The sequence below is a fragment of the Dermacentor albipictus genome, chromosome 10 (assembly GCF_038994185.2).
Source record: "Dermacentor albipictus isolate Rhodes 1998 colony chromosome 10, USDA_Dalb.pri_finalv2, whole genome shotgun sequence".
Taxonomy (NCBI): domain Eukaryota; kingdom Metazoa; phylum Arthropoda; class Arachnida; order Ixodida; family Ixodidae; genus Dermacentor; species Dermacentor albipictus.
The window spans coordinates 30253080-30270909 of NC_091830.1; the positions used below are offsets into that span (position 1 = coordinate 30253080).

Below are 17830 nucleotides of genomic sequence, written 5' to 3' on the forward strand. Positions count from 1 at the left end.
CGCCCTGTTCTCAGGGGTGGCTCAATGGGTTTAGTAGTCCTGAACAGTATTGGAATAGAAGGTTTTCACGAAACGCCAGCTGTGCGAACCTGCCGAAAAGAAGGTTTCTTCTTCTTCATCAGCGCGAGCACTTTACACCCTGTCAACGTGTCGCGCGCCTTTCCACGGCGTTGGCATCTCCGTTTACTACTTGAAGAACAAAAAATTGTTCATTTCACATTGTCCTTTAATAATTAGATTACCATGTTTATCCTAGTAACCTGTCCTATTAGTCTGGTGTGCTGCTATCTAAGAACTATCCCATGATTGTCTGAAAAAAAATATACGTTGGAACTCTTTTCATGATTAATGCAAATGTTGATGCGAATAGCACTGAAGCGATGTGTAGGGACACGTGGTCTGGTCTAATTTTTCCCTTCTGTGTAGTCGATTCGTTCAATTTTCTGGTAAGGACATCTTGACGTTTCTGTTGCTCAACGTTCCACACTGAATGAGCGCTATTGCCCCATTCATTACACTACTTTCTTCACACTCGACGGTTATTGATGCTGCCTTTTCCCCTTCTCTGTAGCTTACTTCTCAAATTTTATGCTGGCGATAAGTAAGCCCTTGGCTCTTCCTTTGCTTGTCTATCCGGGAACCTGCGCAGTGGCGCATACCCATTCTGGGGGACGTTCACATACTTAGTTTCACATTTGAATTTGCACATACCGAATGGGCGAAGCGGCATATTCGGGCACATACCCAGTGACACATGCCCAGTTGCGCATTTTCAGGGGCCCAAGTTGTCTATCCTTGCACATGTCTAATCATACCCAGTGGCATATACGAAATGGCCCAAGTGGTCTACTCGCAAATTACCCATTCGGAGGCAGAACGAAATCGCACACATACCCAGCAGGCAAAGGGGATGAGGGAACATTCCTAATGTGAGATAGCAGAAAAGACGGTCGGTCTTTTCAATCAATCAATCAATCAATCAATCAATCAATCAATCAATCAATCAATCAATCAATCAATCAATCAATCAATCAATCAACAAGTATTCGTCGAAAAACTTACGAATCGGAAGAAGATTTAGACCGCGCCTTTAAGTGGCCACACGAATGAAGGCTCCTTTTCGCTGCATGGACTTACGCGTAAATTAGTACTTCCGGAAAACTAAGTTAGTACTTCCCAATTGCATAAAACCTTTAACTACAAGGACAAGTGGACACAGCCATGAATACTCTTTATCGCCGATTTTCGCTAGAACCAACACACACAAGTACACTTTTTTTCCTCGAACAGTGTCCGAATGGAATTCCTTGCCCTGACAGATTTTTGAATCCGCCGACTTTACGGAGGAACTCGAGTCACATATTGTAAACTCCTCGGATGAACATTGCTACGGTCTTCGTGTTCTGATGATTTTTCTTGTTGTTGATCTAGTCTACATTGAATGTATCCTTTGTAGCCTCTCCTGCTAGGGCCAAATTACTGGCCTGCAGTACTGTGTAAAAAAAAAGATAAGGCGGTCCGATTGTTTCGAAGGAAAATTTAATAAAAGCTCCGGTGCAATCACTGCGTTCAAAAAGTTGGCTATAGTAGACAGCGTACTGGTTACGAAGGCAAATGGGGCAATAAAACGTGCATTATTTAGCACCGTGATGCAACAATACAAAGAGGCAGGAACAGTGGGACGATCTTATTTATCATTGTTCCTAGGTTGTTAAAAGCGACTGGCGGAAAAAAAACGGTTAATACGCTTACCCTTCTTACACAACGCGATTGTGTGCGGACCTTGCGTTTGATTTGTGGTTTGATAATTTTCGAAAGGGCTTTGCGACAAACATGAGCTCTGGTCCTTCTTGACTGCATCTCACTGCATGGATCAGTGCACAACTGTTTCATATTTAAGTTAGTAGGGGAACTCTGGCGCGGTGGTCGTCCAACGATTGTGAAAACCAGTTTGGAGTTTGGGCTTCAATTTCGAATTACATTCGTAGGCCGAGGAACAAAGTCGCCTCAATCGGGGGAATCCCTACTCCAAGTAATATTGGTCAGTGGAGTGTGCATTATGTATTAAACGTGCGCGTAAACATTAAAGCAGGTAGGCATGTGTTTATGTATATGTTCGCAATGCGAAAAATGATGCTCCTTTTTTTCCATTCCAAACTTGCAGCCTGTACTGCTGAGGTGACTTTGAGTAGTCTAGCTTTCAAGCGCAGACATCAATTTTTAGAGAGCCAATGTTTATCTATCAAAATGATGAAAATTATATTTGCCAGGTAAAAAAAAATCGCGAACCTCACACGCAAATATACTCTGTGACGACAAACCTGATGGGAGGTTGGAACATAAGAAAGTTCGTGTTTTTCTTTAGGCTGACCGAGTGCAAAAGAACATTTAAAAGCATAATTAAGAATGTATGAATTGAAGAAACGTCTTTTTAATGTGGCCAACACAGCACTATGCCGAGTCATCTTATACTAAGGTTGCGGTGGCTTCAATCCAGCATCCTCTTGGTTTAAAATCGACGACAAACTATGAAACTGCTTGGACTTTTGCTGCCACCACTCCTCCCATTCTTCCTGCTGGATGACTTGGAGCTCTCCACGATTCCGGTTTTGGATTTATTACGTAATATCTTCTGTACGACGGTTCGTTTCATGTGATCCATGGGCATCCTGGTGAAGTCCGAAGAGCGTCTGGCCACGATTCGTTCTTCTTCCACCACTGTTGTGCGTGGCTGGACGTCGATGAAGAGAAGGGATACGAAGAGGAAAAGTCCCGCAACATCGAACATCAGGTCTTCGTGTCCAGCTGGCTTCAGGACGAGGGTCATTGCTGCGCACATGGGCGCGATACGCCCGTAGGCAAATGCCCAGCAGAAGACACCGGCTCGCACTGCCGATGGAAAGAGTTCCAGGACGTAGGTGAAACAGTGTACAAATATTACGTTAGAGACGCATTGGACAGGACAACTAAGGGCTTGCTGATCATGGCGAATCCAGTGCCGACCGCCGACCGTCACACTCAGCACACATTGTATAAACCCCGTTAACAGGAAGCACACGCTGAGCACTCTGACGAGTGCGACGCCGGCCATAAGGAAGTGCATCCCCGCGTACGTCATGAGTGCGACGACAACCGTGAGGCATGTGATCTAAAATTCGTTATACTGCGCCGTCGAGAAGGCGTCGAGGTAAAAAACAAAATATATTTAGAAGCACATGGCAAACATGGCCAACGCTTGACGCCGGAGGGAGTGATAGTCAACCAAGTCTTCTGTGTCCGCACCTTCGCGACTTGCGTGGTTCTTGATCTGTTCTCTCAGTTTCTCCACGATACAGGCCGTGACAGGAAGCTGGGTATTGTTGGTTTCGGCAGCCTGCATCATGACTGCTTAGGCCGCGTCCAGTCTACCTTTCGCGACGAGCCAACCAAGTGACTCTCGGTCGGTAGGCAAAAGCGGGATCAGAAGAGCCGTTGGTGCCACGAACATGACCTGCTTCAGACGCCAGTCGATGACCACGGGTTTGACGATGGCAATCCGAACCTCACATAAAGTCAGGCCCAGCACCTCTATGAGGATGACTTGCTGCGGCCTGTGCGCATGCGTCATCACCTCCAACGGGATGAGGCAGGTAAAAATTGCGCTTACAGCGACCCTGGCCCCGGTAAGGAAGCGCACCGCAGCGTAGAGTACGTAATTTGTGGACGCGATGGTGAACACCATGCAGGTCACTGCCTTTGCGGCGGAGGACAGCAGCATGGCCCTGATTCCGACGTAGTCAACGAAGGCTCCGGCTAGGATGAGGGAAACAACGGCGCCGGCGTTCTGCAGGGCGACAAGGGTGGCCGGCAGCAAACGTTGGTCGCACACCATGATCCAAGAGCTTACCACACTGGCCTCGGCCGATCTAACGTCGTAGTCCCACTCTTCGCAGGGCACGACGCGTGGGTCACTGGTGTCATGGAAGCATGGGCTGTACCACTCGAAGGCCCGGTTTGCACAGCGCCTCTCTTGCGATGCTCAGCGGAATCGCCGTTTTGGGCGGGTGGCTTGCAGCATTCGTAAATGCGGCAGGGGCTGGAGCATCCATCGGCCTCGATCGGTATGGCAGTATTCTTCCAATCGGCTGCAGAGATGTTGAAACCGGCGAGGGGCTTGCACCAATGGTCGACGTTACCGGTAACGATGGAAATCACCATGGTTTGGCAATTAGCCGAGAAGAGTCCCATGAAAATGAGAACGAGCATCCTCCGCTGGATAGGGCCGTGACCAAAGGCTTCCTCACAGTCAAACGACTCGCTTGTTCGGAAATCGGCGCCGGCGAGTCGGTGGGGGAGAAGGACGTCCATCGCTAGGTTCTCAGGTGTCGCTCTTCGGATTTAGTAGACTTGTACCGTAACCGAAGGGACGATTCCAGACGAGAGCTAGCGGTGCGAAAAATATCCGATGGAACCCCTGTCATGATCTGTGCAGGCGTCCATGCGAATAACACTGAAGCAATCTGAGGGCGCGCTGCCTTGTCAAACATTCCCGTTCTATGTATGTAGTCAATTCGCTCAATTTTCTGGTAGGGAGATTTTCACTTTCCTGTTGCTCAACGATCCATCCTCAATGTGCGCCATCATCCCATTCTTTTCATCTCACTACATTCTCCACACTCGATCGGCTGTTCATGATGCTGGCTTTTCCACTTCTCTGTAGCTGACTTCTCAAATTTTATGCTACCGATATGTAACACCTTGGTTCTTGTTTTGCTTGTCTATCCGCGCATCATCAGCGCTTACTTCAACATCAACACGCATGTTGCGCTTATTTCAACAGTAAGCGCAACATCAGCGCTTACTTTCCTGCCTTGGTCGCTGTCATCTGCTACGCCGAAAAATTTCCAAGTGGTTACCAATGACTATAGGTACATACTCACCCCTTCTCTCATTCCTCCCTCCGGTCTCTTAGAATATCCAGATAGATAAATGAAAGAACAAAATAAAAAATATTAGATGAATCCTATTGATTCCAGTTTTAATAAGTAAAAAATGAAGGCCGTGTGGTATTTCGTGCAACTTCAATGAGTATTTCAAGCGTTTACTTTTCTCGACCTTGTTATTGCGAAGTGCCAAGGAGTTTCTTGAATTTTTCAAGTAGTCCAGTGCTCGTGTTCTACGGCAAAATCGTGATAAGGCCGAGACAGGAAGGGAGGGGGGTGCAGCTGACATGCGTAAGCGTCAGTGAAATTTAACGCTAACCTGCCCCCTGCTCACCCAGAGATTAGATGTCCACGTCAGTCTAAAGTATCGCACTAGACGAAAAAGACGCTGTGAGGTGTCCATTTGCGCTGACTGGCAGTTCCAATGCGTCTTAAGCAAGTGACGTGTTTTGGGTGTTAATCCGTTTCAAAGTGACACTCGGTGACTGGCTTGGCGGCCTAATGGCTATACATGGTCGTCATTATGATATTGAGAAAGAGGTCGCGAGTTCTATTCGGTACTGCGGTGGCACCGCTTTGTGAGGGCGGCGGAATGCGAAAATGTATCAATCAATCAATCAATCAATCAATCAATCAATCAATCAATCAATCAATCAATCAATCAATCAATCAATCAATCAATCAATCAATCAATCAATCCATCCATCAATCAATCAATCAATGAGTCAATTATTCGCTGGGAAGGGTACAAATCGGAACAAGATTTCGACCGCGGCCTTAAGTAAGCACACGATTGACAAACCTTCTTTTCGGTGCATGAATTTACGCGCAAATGTTTGCAAACTTCTCAATAGACGAGTAACCTTCGTCAGACCGGCATCTCTCACTGACATCTCGCCCATAAAAGTGATTCGAATGCAGCACGTCGTTCCAGTGGGAACCGGTTGCCGCCGAGTGTCTCCGGTCTCTGCGCTCGACGTAGTTTTACGCGGAAAGCGGTACGGAGGGAAAAGCCGTTGCGTTACCGGTATTCCTTGTCGGGGGTGTAGCTCAGATGGTAGAGCGCTCGCTTAGCATGCGAGAGGTACTGGGATCGATACCCAGCACCTCCAATGAATTATTTTTTGGGGGCTTTTCTAATTCTGAGAGAAATTGCGTACTTCGGTTAAAATGTAATGGAACATTAAAGGATATACTGCCACAAAATTTTGACGTGACTGCAATAAGTGCCCCGTGTCGCAGAAAATGAGATGTTGGCGTCGGCGAAGTTTTCCGTGAGGGAAAAAATCATCCCCAACCGCGCATGCCGCTCCGCGCAGGCCCTTCGTGTGGCGTAGAGACTTTACTGAAGTGATTGAATTTCTCAAAGTAAGATGTCTCAGGAAACTCGTAAAGTACGACTGCGCCTGAGACGCTGTCACCTACTTTGTGGAGGCATGACTTCAACAAAGCGTTCTTTAGGCTAGACAGAGCAATGCCATTCTTAATCAACTGGGGGCGAATGGAACGAAAGTCCAGGATTGGTTTTTTGGATCTAGGCTGTTACTCCCAGCTTGGGACGGTCAGTGACATATTTACAAAACCAGTACACTCTACTTTTTCTTGACATTTCTCCGCTAAGGCCTCATCTGTTGTCGAACATCAGCAGGGCTAATTTCCATGAAAAGCACGCATTAAGCAAGCATTCCCAATTTTCCCTCGTCCATCCTCGATGTGCTGTTGGGTATACAGTGGCAACCATTATGGCTGTATAGATGGATGATACGTGCTGCATACTACTGTCCACATTCTGAGGCGATAAAGACTAAGACACAGGGGAAGAGCGCGCAGAAGAGCAACCCTGAGAAAAGTCCAAGATTCTCATTAGAGTAACCTATTAAGCTTGGGAAGAGAAAGAAACATAAACGTAGTGTTTACACGCGCACAATAATACAATATACACAACTGAGTGCTAATTCTCACTTATTTTCGAGCTTTTTGCTGCGGAGTTTTACCAAAGCAGAAACCGCCGTGCGAAAAAGCTGCGTTGATTCAGTTTCTGCTACAAGGAACAGAAAGTGCTGTCCAACTGTGATGGACTACATGGTGCATGCAGTAACACGTGTGCAAGAGATCCGCCCCGGCTTATTTCCCTTTATTGCCCCAGAAAGCCGATTGCGAGTATAATAGCATCAATATAAAATCAAGCGTGAAGGCAGTCAGAACTGAATGACGTATTTCCTGTATTTTCTTCACCTTAACGGTGAAACAATATGTGGCTATGTAAATGCATACGTAGATAATCCGTGAGGAAAAGCGTACGCAGCCACACAACCCCCGTGGTTCTTGATCGGCTTCTTCAGCTTCTTCGCAGGACAGACCGTGACAGGAGGCGGGAAAATGTTGGTCTTGGCCGCCTGCATCATGACTGCTTTGGCCGCGTCCAGCCATCCATTATGTACTAGCCACCGCGACGATTCCCGTGCGGCAGACAATGGAGGGAGCAGGACAGCCGTTGGTGCTAGGAAGATGACCTGCTTCAGGCGCCAGTCGGTGACCACGGGTACGACAATGACAATCCAAATATCACATAACGTCAGGCCTAGAACTACCAGGAGCAGGAGATGGTGGGGCCTGTGCGCATGAGTCATCACCTCGAACTGCATGAAACTGGTAAAAATTGTGTGTACGGCAACACTGGCCCCGGCAAGAAGGCTGACCACAGCGTAACGCACGTAATCTGTCGCGGCGAAGGCCGCTACCGCTACTGCAGAATCCAGGAGCATGGCTCTCCTTCCGACGTAGTCTACGAAGGTTCCGGTCAGGACAAGGGAAACGATGGCACCGGCGTTATGTAGGACGAGAAAGGTGGCCGGCAGAAAACGTTGGTCGCACACCATGTTCCAAGAGCTCACCGCACTGGCCTCGGCCGTCCGAACGTCGTAGTCCCGCTCTTCACAGGGCACGTCGCGTGGGTCGCTGGTGTCCTGTAAACATCGGTTGTACCACTCGTCGGCCCCGGTTAGTACAGCGCCGCTCTTGCGATGCTCAGAGGAGCCGCCGTGTTCAGCGGGTGGCTTGCAGCGTTCGTAAATGCGGCAGCGGCTGAAGCGTCCTTCGGCCTCGATAGGTATGGCAATATTCTTCCAATCGGCTGCAGCGATGTTGAAACCGGCGAGCGGCTTGCACCAATGGTCGACGTCACCGGTGACGAGGGTAATCACCACGGTTTGCCAATTAGCCGAGAAGAGTCCCAGAAGAACGCGAACGAGCATCTTCCTCCGGAAAGGGCCGTGACCAAAGGCTTCCTCGCAGTCAAACGACTCGCTTGTTCGGAGATCGGCGCCGGCTAGTTGCCGGGGCAGGACGACGTCCATCGCCTGGTTCTCAGGTGTCGCTCCTCGGGTTTGGTAGTGCTGGAGAAGGATTGCTGACGAGAGCCAGCTTTGTGGACCTGCCGAAATGAAGGCTTCTTCTTCTTCTTCTTCAGCGAGTGCTTCTCAGGTTGTCGCAGTGTCGCGCGCCCTTGTTTGGCGTCAGCTTTTTTGTTTACTGTTTACCGAGCAAATATTGGTAATCAAATCTTAACCGTTATTTATGCGTTGACAAAGTTGGGACTACTAATGCTCGTATGGGTTGCTGCTACTTGAATTCTGTTTCATGACTCATAAAAAAACATCGGACGGAAAGCCTGTGAGGAATGAAGTCGACGTTAGCGAGAATCGAACTGAAGTAATGTAGAGACCTATCTTAGTGTCTCGTTCTTCCATTAAGTGTAGCCATATTGCTCATTTTTCTGTTAACGGCATTTTGTTCCCTTTTTTCTAGCTCAACGCGTATTGCTCAATCCATGCTGCAGATGGTCCAATTCTGTTAATTTCACCCCTTTCTCCATATTAACTCCATATTAAGCTGTTATTGGTATCGGCTTTTTCACTCGTCTGTAGCTGAATTCTTCAATTATATAAGGCCGACTTCACTTCTTGTCTTTTTTTCTGCGTGGCTATTTAGGACTCTACCCTGCAGCATTTACGCAGAATGGATGATTCACCAAGAATGTTCACGTGTCGAGCTTTACATTTGCAGTTGCACATACCTATAACGAGGGGGCTCACTCAAGGAGCCACAATCTCTCCAATGCTTTTCACGGCATGCCTAGAAGTATCAATCTATTATAATTGGATGGCTCAGGAGTGGGGATCTACACGAATATCTCTGCAACATTTGGTGTGCCGATGGCATTGTCCTGTTCAGCAACACGTACTGGGGATGGACTACAACAAGCTATTGAGTACGTTAACCAAGACAATTTAAACGTGGAGTTGAAGATAAATATGTAGAAGACAAAGGTAATGTTCAATAGCCTGGCAAGAGAACAAGAATTCATTATCTCCACTCAGCCTCTTCAGTCTGTGCAGGAGTATTTTTACCTTGGTCAATAACTAATTACTAATACTTCTCATCATGAGAAGGAAATTTACAGAATAAAAATCGTTTGGAGTGCACACGGCGGGCATTACGAAATCCTGACTGGGAGCTAACCATTTTCATTGAAAAGCGTGCAATCATTGCATTATACCGCCGCCGGCATATGGGGCAGAAATTTGGAAGCCAACAAAGAAAGTCGTGAAAAAGTTAAGGACCGCGCAAAGAGCAATGCAACGAAAAATGTTAGGTGTAACGCTAATAGCCAGAAGGGAACAGTGTGATTCAGAGAGCAAACGGAGACCGCCGATATTATAGTCGACATTAACAGAAAAAAAGATGGAGCTGAGCAGGCCATGAAAGGCGTAGGTAGATAACGTATGGACCATTAGATAGTTACAGAATGGGTGCGAAGGGAAGGGAACCGCAGTCGAGGATGGCAGAAAATAAGGTCAGGTGATGAAATGAGCAAATCTGCTATCGAGAGTTGGAATCAGCTAGAGCAAGAAAGGGATAATTGGAGATCGCTGGGAGGCCTTCGTCCTGCAGTGGATACGAAAAATGTTCACGTGTCGAGCTTTACATTTGCAGTTGCACATACCTATAACGAGAGGGCTCACTCAAGGACTTCACACAAAGGACGAGCACGCAAGGTTCGCGGATGCGGCAGAATATCAGGGAGACAGCGCGGCGTACGTAGCTACTGTCATCGAGGCGTCGTCCGGCGCGCGACGAGCTTACGGGTCCGAAAGGCGTGTCAGGAGGAGGTGGCTATTGCCTTGCCATTGCCGACCCCGGGTGCCAGACGGTGTTGTGGGATTCGCCAAGTACAATGTGGAATCATACCAAGGGCAAAGTTTGTGGTGAGGCTGTGCGCGTTCTGTGCTCTACTCACCTGCCACGAGAGAACAGGTATGTTAAAATCAAGTGGTTCCCGGCGCACGCGCGCCACGATACGTCGTAGACGCACGATAACCACAACGAGACGGCAGACGCAGTGGCGCGAGCGCTAACCAACCGCGCCACTGCAACCGACCGTCCAACATTGTGCAGTGCCAAGGACCGCATGACGACGTTCAACGAACTTAAGCAGTTTCACCGCCTAGCTCGGAGCACTTTCCCACCCCCGCACACGGGGCTGAACCGAGCGGAGGTGGTGCTGTTCACACAATTACAAACTGGTTCCTTGCCCACCCCCGCGTTAAAGAATCATCTGTACGCGAACGTATATGCGTGATGTGTACTGCGTGTGCCTGCGGGAGAGGGCCACCCTGACGCACATCCTATGGTATTGCACCAAGTTCCCCGACGAAGTTTCAACAAGTTCAACGATTCCGCCGTGACTCGCGGCTGCGGCGGAATGCTACGACCACGAAATCCAAACCTGAGCCGTCCAGCAGGTCTCGGCGGCTCTTTAATTACAAAGGGCGAGCGAAACCGACGGGTCTGTCCCCCTCAGGGCGAAAGACTGCGGGAGTAACACTCGCTGGAGTTCAGTAGAGACCGCCCGCAAACAAGATCTCCGGGGCCCGCGTCGCGGCACCATTTAGTCATGGTGCCGTTCTACAGGCGACTAAATGAAGTTGTTACTCTCTCTCATTGCATGGCTCGGAGCACATTAGTTTTATATTTAACTTACTAGGGGACCTCTGGCGCGGTGGTAGTCCGACCATTGTGGAAATCATTTCGGACTGTAGTCTTAAATTTGAAGTTATTTACATTCGTAGGCCGAGGAACAAAGTCGCCTTTATCGGGGAATCCCTAGTCCACGTAATTTCGGTCAGGGTAGTATGCATATATCATGTGTGCGTGGTCATTATATCATGTGTGCATGCGTTTATGTGTATATTCGCAATGCAAAAAATTATGCTTTCTTCCATTCCCAACGTGCATCCTGGAATTCTGAACTAAGTTTCAGTAGTCTGGTGTGTCAAACACACACATCAACTTTCAGAGGGTGCTGAGCACGAGGTCGCGGGATCGAATCCCGGCCACGGCGGCCGCATTTCGATGGGGCGAAATGCGAAAACACCCGTGTACTTAGATTTAGGTGCACGTTAAAGAACCCCAGGTGGTCTAAATTTCCGGAGTCCTCCACTACGGCGTGCCTCATAATCAGAAAGTGGTTTTGGCACGCAAAACCCCATAATTTATTTTAATTTAACTTTCAAAGGGCCAATGCTTCAGCTATCCAAAGGATAAACCTATATTTTCCAGATATAAAAAACGCTCACGAAACACACAAAGATACTCTGTGCCGTCGAAACATAAAGGAAATAAGTCAGAACATTAAGTTCGTGATATTCATTGTTATGAGTGAAAAAGAATATTTGAAACCATAATTATAGCAGATACGAACTCAAGAAGTGAGTTTTTGACGTCGTCAACAGGACATCGTGCCCAGTAATTTCACACAAATCCTCCGGAGGCTTCACTCCAGCATTGGCTTGGTTTGAAACCGACGAGACACATTAAAAATGCCAGGGCTCTTGCTGCCACCAGTCCTCCCACTCTTCCTGCTGGATGACATGGAGCTCTCCAGGATCCCGGTCTTGGACTTCTTGCGTAATATCCCCTGTGCGAGGGTTCGTTTCATGTGATCCATGGGCATCCTGCTGGACTCTGATGCGCGCCTGGCCACGATTCGTGCTTCTTCCACCACTGTCGTGCGTGGCAGGACGCGAATGACGAGAAGGGAGACGAAGAGGAAAAGTCCCGCAAATGCGAATACCACGTCTCCGCGTCCGGCTGGCTTCAGGACGAGGGTCATTGCCGCGCACATGGCAGCGATACGCCCGAAGGCAAACGCCCAGCATGCGACACCGGCACGCACTGCCGATGGAAAGAGTTCCAGGACGTAGGTGAAACAGTGTACAAAGATTACGTTAGAGATGCCCTTGGAGACCACGAGTAAGGTCTTGCTGATAATGACGTATCCACCGCCCACCGCCACACTCAGCGCGCATTGTTTGAAGCCAGTCAACAGGAAGCAGAAGCTGAGCACTCTGACGAGGGCGACGCCGGTCATCAGGAAGTGCATCCCCGCGTAAGTCGCCATTGTGACGACAACCGTGAAGCACGGGATCCAGAATTCGGTATACTGCGCCGTCGAGAAGGCATTCAGGTAAAATACAAATGATATGGAGAAGCACACGGCAAACATGGCCAATGCTCGACGCCGGAGGGAGTGATAGTCGACCAAGTCTTCCATGTCCGCAGCATCGCGATTTGCGTGGTTCGTGATCTGTTCTCTCAGCTTCTCCACGAGACAGGCCGTGACAGGAAGTGGGACATTGTTCGTTTTGGCAGCCTCCATCATGAGTGCTTCAGCCGCGTCCAGTCTTCCTTTGGCGACGAGCCAACGGGGCGACTCTCGGGCACTAGACAAAGCCGGGAGCAGCAGACCCGTCGGGGCAAGGAACACGACCTGCTTCAGACGCCAGTCGATGACCATGGGTTTGATGATGACACTCCAAACCTCACATGACGTCAGGCCCAGAGCCGCCAGGAAAAGCACTTGATGCGGCCTGTGTGCGTGCGTCATCACCTCGAACGGTATGAGGCAGGTAAAAATCGTGTGTACCGCGACAATGGCCCCGGTAAGGACGCGCACCACAGCGTAGAGGACGTAATTTGTCGCCGCGAAGTTGCACACCATGCAGGTGACTACCGCTGTGGCGGAGGACAGTAGCATGAGTCTCCTGCCGACGTAGTCAACGAAGGCTCCGGCTAGGATAAGGGAAACTACTGCACCGGCGTTTTGCAGGGCGACGAGGGTGGCTGGCAGCAAACGGCGGTGGCACACCATGTTCCAAGAGCTCACCGCGCTGGCCTCGGCCGATCTAACGTCGTAGTCCCACTCTTCACAAGGCAAGTCGCGTAGGTCGCTAGTGTTTTGGAAACATCGGCTGTGCCACTCGTCGGCCCCGGTCAGAAGAACGCCGATCTTGTGAGGCTCAGCGGAATCACCGTGTTCAGCGGGTGGCTTGCAGCGTTCGTAAATGCGGCAGCGGCTGAAGCGTCCATCGGCCTCGATCGGTATGGCAATATTCTTCCAATCAGCTGCAGAGATGTTGAAACCGGCGAGCGGCTTGCACCAATGGTCGACGTCACCAGTGATAAGGGAAATCACCACGGTGTGGCAATTAACCGAGACGACTCCTAGAAGAATGAGGACGAGCATCCTCTTCTGGAAAGGGCCATGACCAAACGCTTCCTCGCAGTCGAACGACTCGCTTGTTCGGAGATCGGCGCCGGCCAGTCGGTGGGGTAGAAGGACGTCCATCGCCCTGTTCTCAGGTGTGGCTCAACGGGTTTAGCAGTCCTGAACAGTATTGGAATAGAAGGTTTTCACTGAACGCCAGCTGTGCGGACCTGCCGAAAAGGATTCTTCTTCTTAATCAGCGCGAGCACTTTACACACTGTCAGAGTGTCGCGCGCCTTTGCAAGGCGTTGGCATCTCCGTTTACTACTTCGCGAACAAAAAATTGTTCATTTAACTTTATCCTTTAATAACTAGATTACCATGTTTATCCTAGTAACCTGTCCTATTAATCTGGTGTGCTGCTATGTAAGAACTATGCCATGATTGTCTGAAAAAAAATATCCGTTGGAACTCCTTTCATGAATAATGCAAACGTTCATGGGAATAGCACTGAAGCGATGTGTAGGGACTGGCGGTCTTGTCTAATTTTTCCCTTCTATCTAGTCGATTCGTTGAATTTTCTGTTAAGGACATCTTAACGTTTCTGTTGCTCAACGATCCACACTGAATGAGCACTATTGCCCCATTCATTACACTACTTTCTTCACACTCGACTGTTATAGATGCTGGCTTTTCCGCTTCTCTGTAGCTTACTTCTCAAATTTTATGCTGGCGACAAGTAACCCCATGGCTCTTCTTTTGCTTGTCTATTAGGGAACCTGCACCGTGGCGCATACCCATTCTGGGGGACGCTCGCATACTTAGTTTCACATTTAGATTTGCACATATCCAGTGACACATGCCCAGTTGCACATATTCAGGGGTCTTTGTCTATCCTTGCACATGTGTAATCATACCCAGTGGCATATACGAAATGACCCAAGTGGTCTACTCGCAAATTACCTATTCGGAGGCAGAACGAAATCGCACACATACCCAGCAGCCTTCTCACTCCTCTCGATCGTGCCTCCGGGCCTTTAGAATATGCAAAAAAAGACAGAATGAATAAAAGAATGAATAAATATAAAAGAAATAAGAGGGGAAAAACATTGATTCAGGTTTTAATAAAGAAAGAATGAAGGCAGTGCGTTATTTCGTGCAACTCAAATGAGTATTTGAATCGTTTAATTTCTTCGACCTCGCTTTTGCGAACTGTCGCAGAGTTTCTTGAATTGTTTAAGTGGTCTTGTGCTCGTATTCCAAGGCAGACTCATGATAAGGAGGAGTAAGCCGGGTAGGGAGAGCTGAAGTGAATGAACGTCAGCAAAATTTAACGCTAACCTTCCTCCTCCTCAGCCATAGATTGGATGGTCACGTGAGTGTAAGGTATCGCACCGTGCGAGAATGACGTTTTGAGGTGTCTTGTCGACACGTAGCCCGTACTTCCTGGCGATCGCATACTCGATATGTGTTTCGCACATGGGCGTGGCACTTATATCAGCGTTGAACAACCACGCAACACGACACACACAACTAAGTGGACGCACGTCTCGAGGAAACCCATACCACTGTTGTAGCTGGCATTGCTGGCGCCAGGTCGCTCCTGAATTCGCGAAACACGAGTCACGTGGCACAATGAATCGGCGCTTTCAGAATGGCGAGTCGCAACACGAGCAATGCGGTAGAAAAGTTTCACTCGTGGAAGGGAAATATATAAATCATCACATAAGACACAAACGCGTACTTTCGTGCGGGTAGTCGCTCCAAGATTATTTCGCAGTGTTGCACAATGTAACGTCACCGGCGTTATCGTGTTAATGGCTAAAGCCAACGTGTATTACGTGCCCGCCGCTCTTTCGAAGAAAGGAAGCCCACGGGTTCACCAATTCAATTATGGGTTTTACGGGCCCAAAGCACTTTCTGATTATGAGGCACGCCGTAGTGGAGGACTCCGAAAATTTCGACCACCCGGGGTTCTTTAACGTGCACCTAAATCTAAGTACGCGGGTGTTTTCGAATTTCGACCCCATCGCATTTCGCCCCATGTGGACGCCGTGGCAGGGATTCCATCCCGCGACCGTGTGCTTAGCAGCCATAGCCTTAGCAGCCAACACCATAGCCACTGAGCAACCATGGCGGGTGCGGGTTCACAAAAGCAGAGCTTCGGCGGCTGCCCGCAGCCGTATGCGTATTCCGTATCCGTATCCGCAGCCGTGTCCACGTATTCGCGCGCCGATTTCGCTACTATCCCGATTTTTTCTAGTACAGTCTAGCCCAGGCCATGCAGAAACGCGAATCCGCCAAGGGGAAGCCTGGCACCCAAATTTTCGGACCCAACCAAGGTGGTGAAACACGTATAGCAAGCAGCCGGTATCAAATCAGTGGTTAGGGCTTACCCTAGGTCTTTGTGTTGCATCGCGGTACAGTGCGCTGCGCTTGGCGCTGTCGGCATGTCGAAGGGCGAACGACGATTCACGGCTATTGGATTAACTGGAATCGGAGCCATCGGAGCTGTCACTGCTCGACAGCTCCGGAAAGCTGATGCGGCTTACATTGTCACCCGCAGACTTTGGGGCAATGGTCCGGCATGGTCATGAATCATCTGAGCGTCTCTGCCCTTCGCTGTTTTCGTTGACCGGCATTTACGTCACACGAAGGGGTTCGCTCGACTGCCCGGCCAGATGTAAATTTTGTTGTTGCGCTGTTTTGCTTGGTTAAAATTAGTTTCGAATTTACCGAGAAATTCCACTATCTGATACGCCATACGTTACAGGAGGGTTTCAGAAAAATGAAATTACCGTTACCCTGCTGTAGTAAAGATAATATCGCCGGAGTTGCCCTCAAAAGAGCGCTTGATGTTGAACGTGTACGGCAAGCACGTTCAACGTCAGAGCACGAGCCTTTAGCAATTGCCGGTTAAGGAGCCAAAGAAAGCGATCCACTAATAAATAAATAAATGAGTAAATAATTAATAAAACGGGCAGTCAAACAATTAATAAATCAACCAAATAAAGCAGCTGATAGTTTGATATAAGGCTGTGCGACTGTTTCGAAGGAAAATTTAATAAAAGTTCCGTTGCAATCGTTGTATTCCAAATGTTGGCGACAGTAGTCAGCGTATACAAAGCCAAATGGGCCAATAAAAAGTCCATTATTTATGTACCATGATGCAACAATAGTACGTATACGCACCATCGTGAACAATATGAGCGGGAACACGCGGACGCGTAGCAAAGAGCCTCGAAGCCGAGTGAGTACGATACGCGGATGGCACTGTCGAAAACAGAGGGGAAGGGGGGAGCTCTTCCGCTAGCTCTTGGCACTCCCACCAACGCCCGCGTTTGTCGAAAACGGCAGCTCACGGCATTTTACTGGCCGCTAGTAGCCGAAAAGACGCTTACGTGCAGGGTGACTTACAGCGGGTCTTTTTTTTTTTCAGTCGTGCTTTCTTTTTTATAGCGCAGGTCTTGAACGCCCGTTCCTGTTTAGTGTATGGTAGTTTCATTTATACCCCCAAAGGACCTCATGTATATATTATGGAGCACAGCGTGTCACGTGTTTCAGAGAGACGGACAGATTTCCCAGGGAATGTTCGCGCTTCAAAACACTGCTGCTATTGGCCACGCTTCGGTGCGCGAAGTTATCAGTAACTGCAATATCGAACAGCTTTATCGAGGTGCGCTGGCGATGCAAAATTCCGCACTTTCTATAAATGGACGTTTGGCGGGAGTGCCAACAGCGATTAGAACAGCGTCCTCCTGTCCACTTCGTTTCCGATGGTGGCCGCCGCATATCGCCCATAGCAGGGCTCGAGGCTATCTGACACGCGCTCCTGTGTTCCGGCTCCTATTGCACACGATAGTACAGGCAGGAACAATGGGACGATTTTGCTTATCATTGTTCCATGGTTGTTAAAGGTGACCGGTGGCGAAAACGATTATTACGCTTACCCTTTTTACACAACACGCGGTTGTGTGCGGAGCTAGAGTTGGATTCGTGGTGTGGTTATTTTCGAAAGCATCTTACGAGATTTAGAAACGTACCAGCAATAGATTACGTTCCTCCAATTACATTGCTTTCTTAATCGCCATTACTGTAGGCAGTGCCAGGTTGGCCCCTGTCCAGCTTAATCTCGGTTCCAATTTGTACTTTTATCGCAGTACAATTTTGGTCTGACAAAATTAAGGAAAAAGAAATAAACCTTTACCACGATATAAACAATTAATGCAAAAATTAATAAAGTTAATGATTTGAGCTGTCGAATAACGGAGAATGCCTGCCTTGGACGGGCGTTTACCACAATCATATTGCGGTATATCTCTTTCTTCAGCAATCTGTGCAGACCCGGGCACGAGAAGTC

At 48.7% G+C, this 17830-nt stretch overlaps 1 protein-coding gene and 1 non-coding gene across 2 annotated transcripts; one reads left to right on the plus strand and one right to left on the minus strand.

Moving 5' to 3' along the window:
* Positions 1–5961: 5961 nt before the first annotated feature.
* On the plus strand, positions 5962–6034 carry TRNAA-AGC (transfer RNA alanine (anticodon AGC)). The gene has a single exon. It is a non-coding gene; the product is annotated as a tRNA-Ala (tRNA).
* A 5723-nt stretch (positions 6035–11757) lies between these two features.
* Positions 11758–13611, minus strand: LOC139050865 (solute carrier family 22 member 7-like). Its single transcript, XM_070527661.1, has one exon. It carries the CDS (start codon positions 13609–13611, stop codon positions 11758–11760), a length of 1854 nt encoding a protein of 617 aa, XP_070383762.1.
* Positions 13612–17830: the final 4219 nt, after the last annotated feature.

What these genes read in the sequence shown, in the direction of transcription:
- LOC139050865 (XM_070527661.1), bottom strand. Translation starts at nt 13,611, where the DNA reads ATGGACGTCCTTCTACCCCACCGACTGGCCGGCGCCGATCTCCGAACA.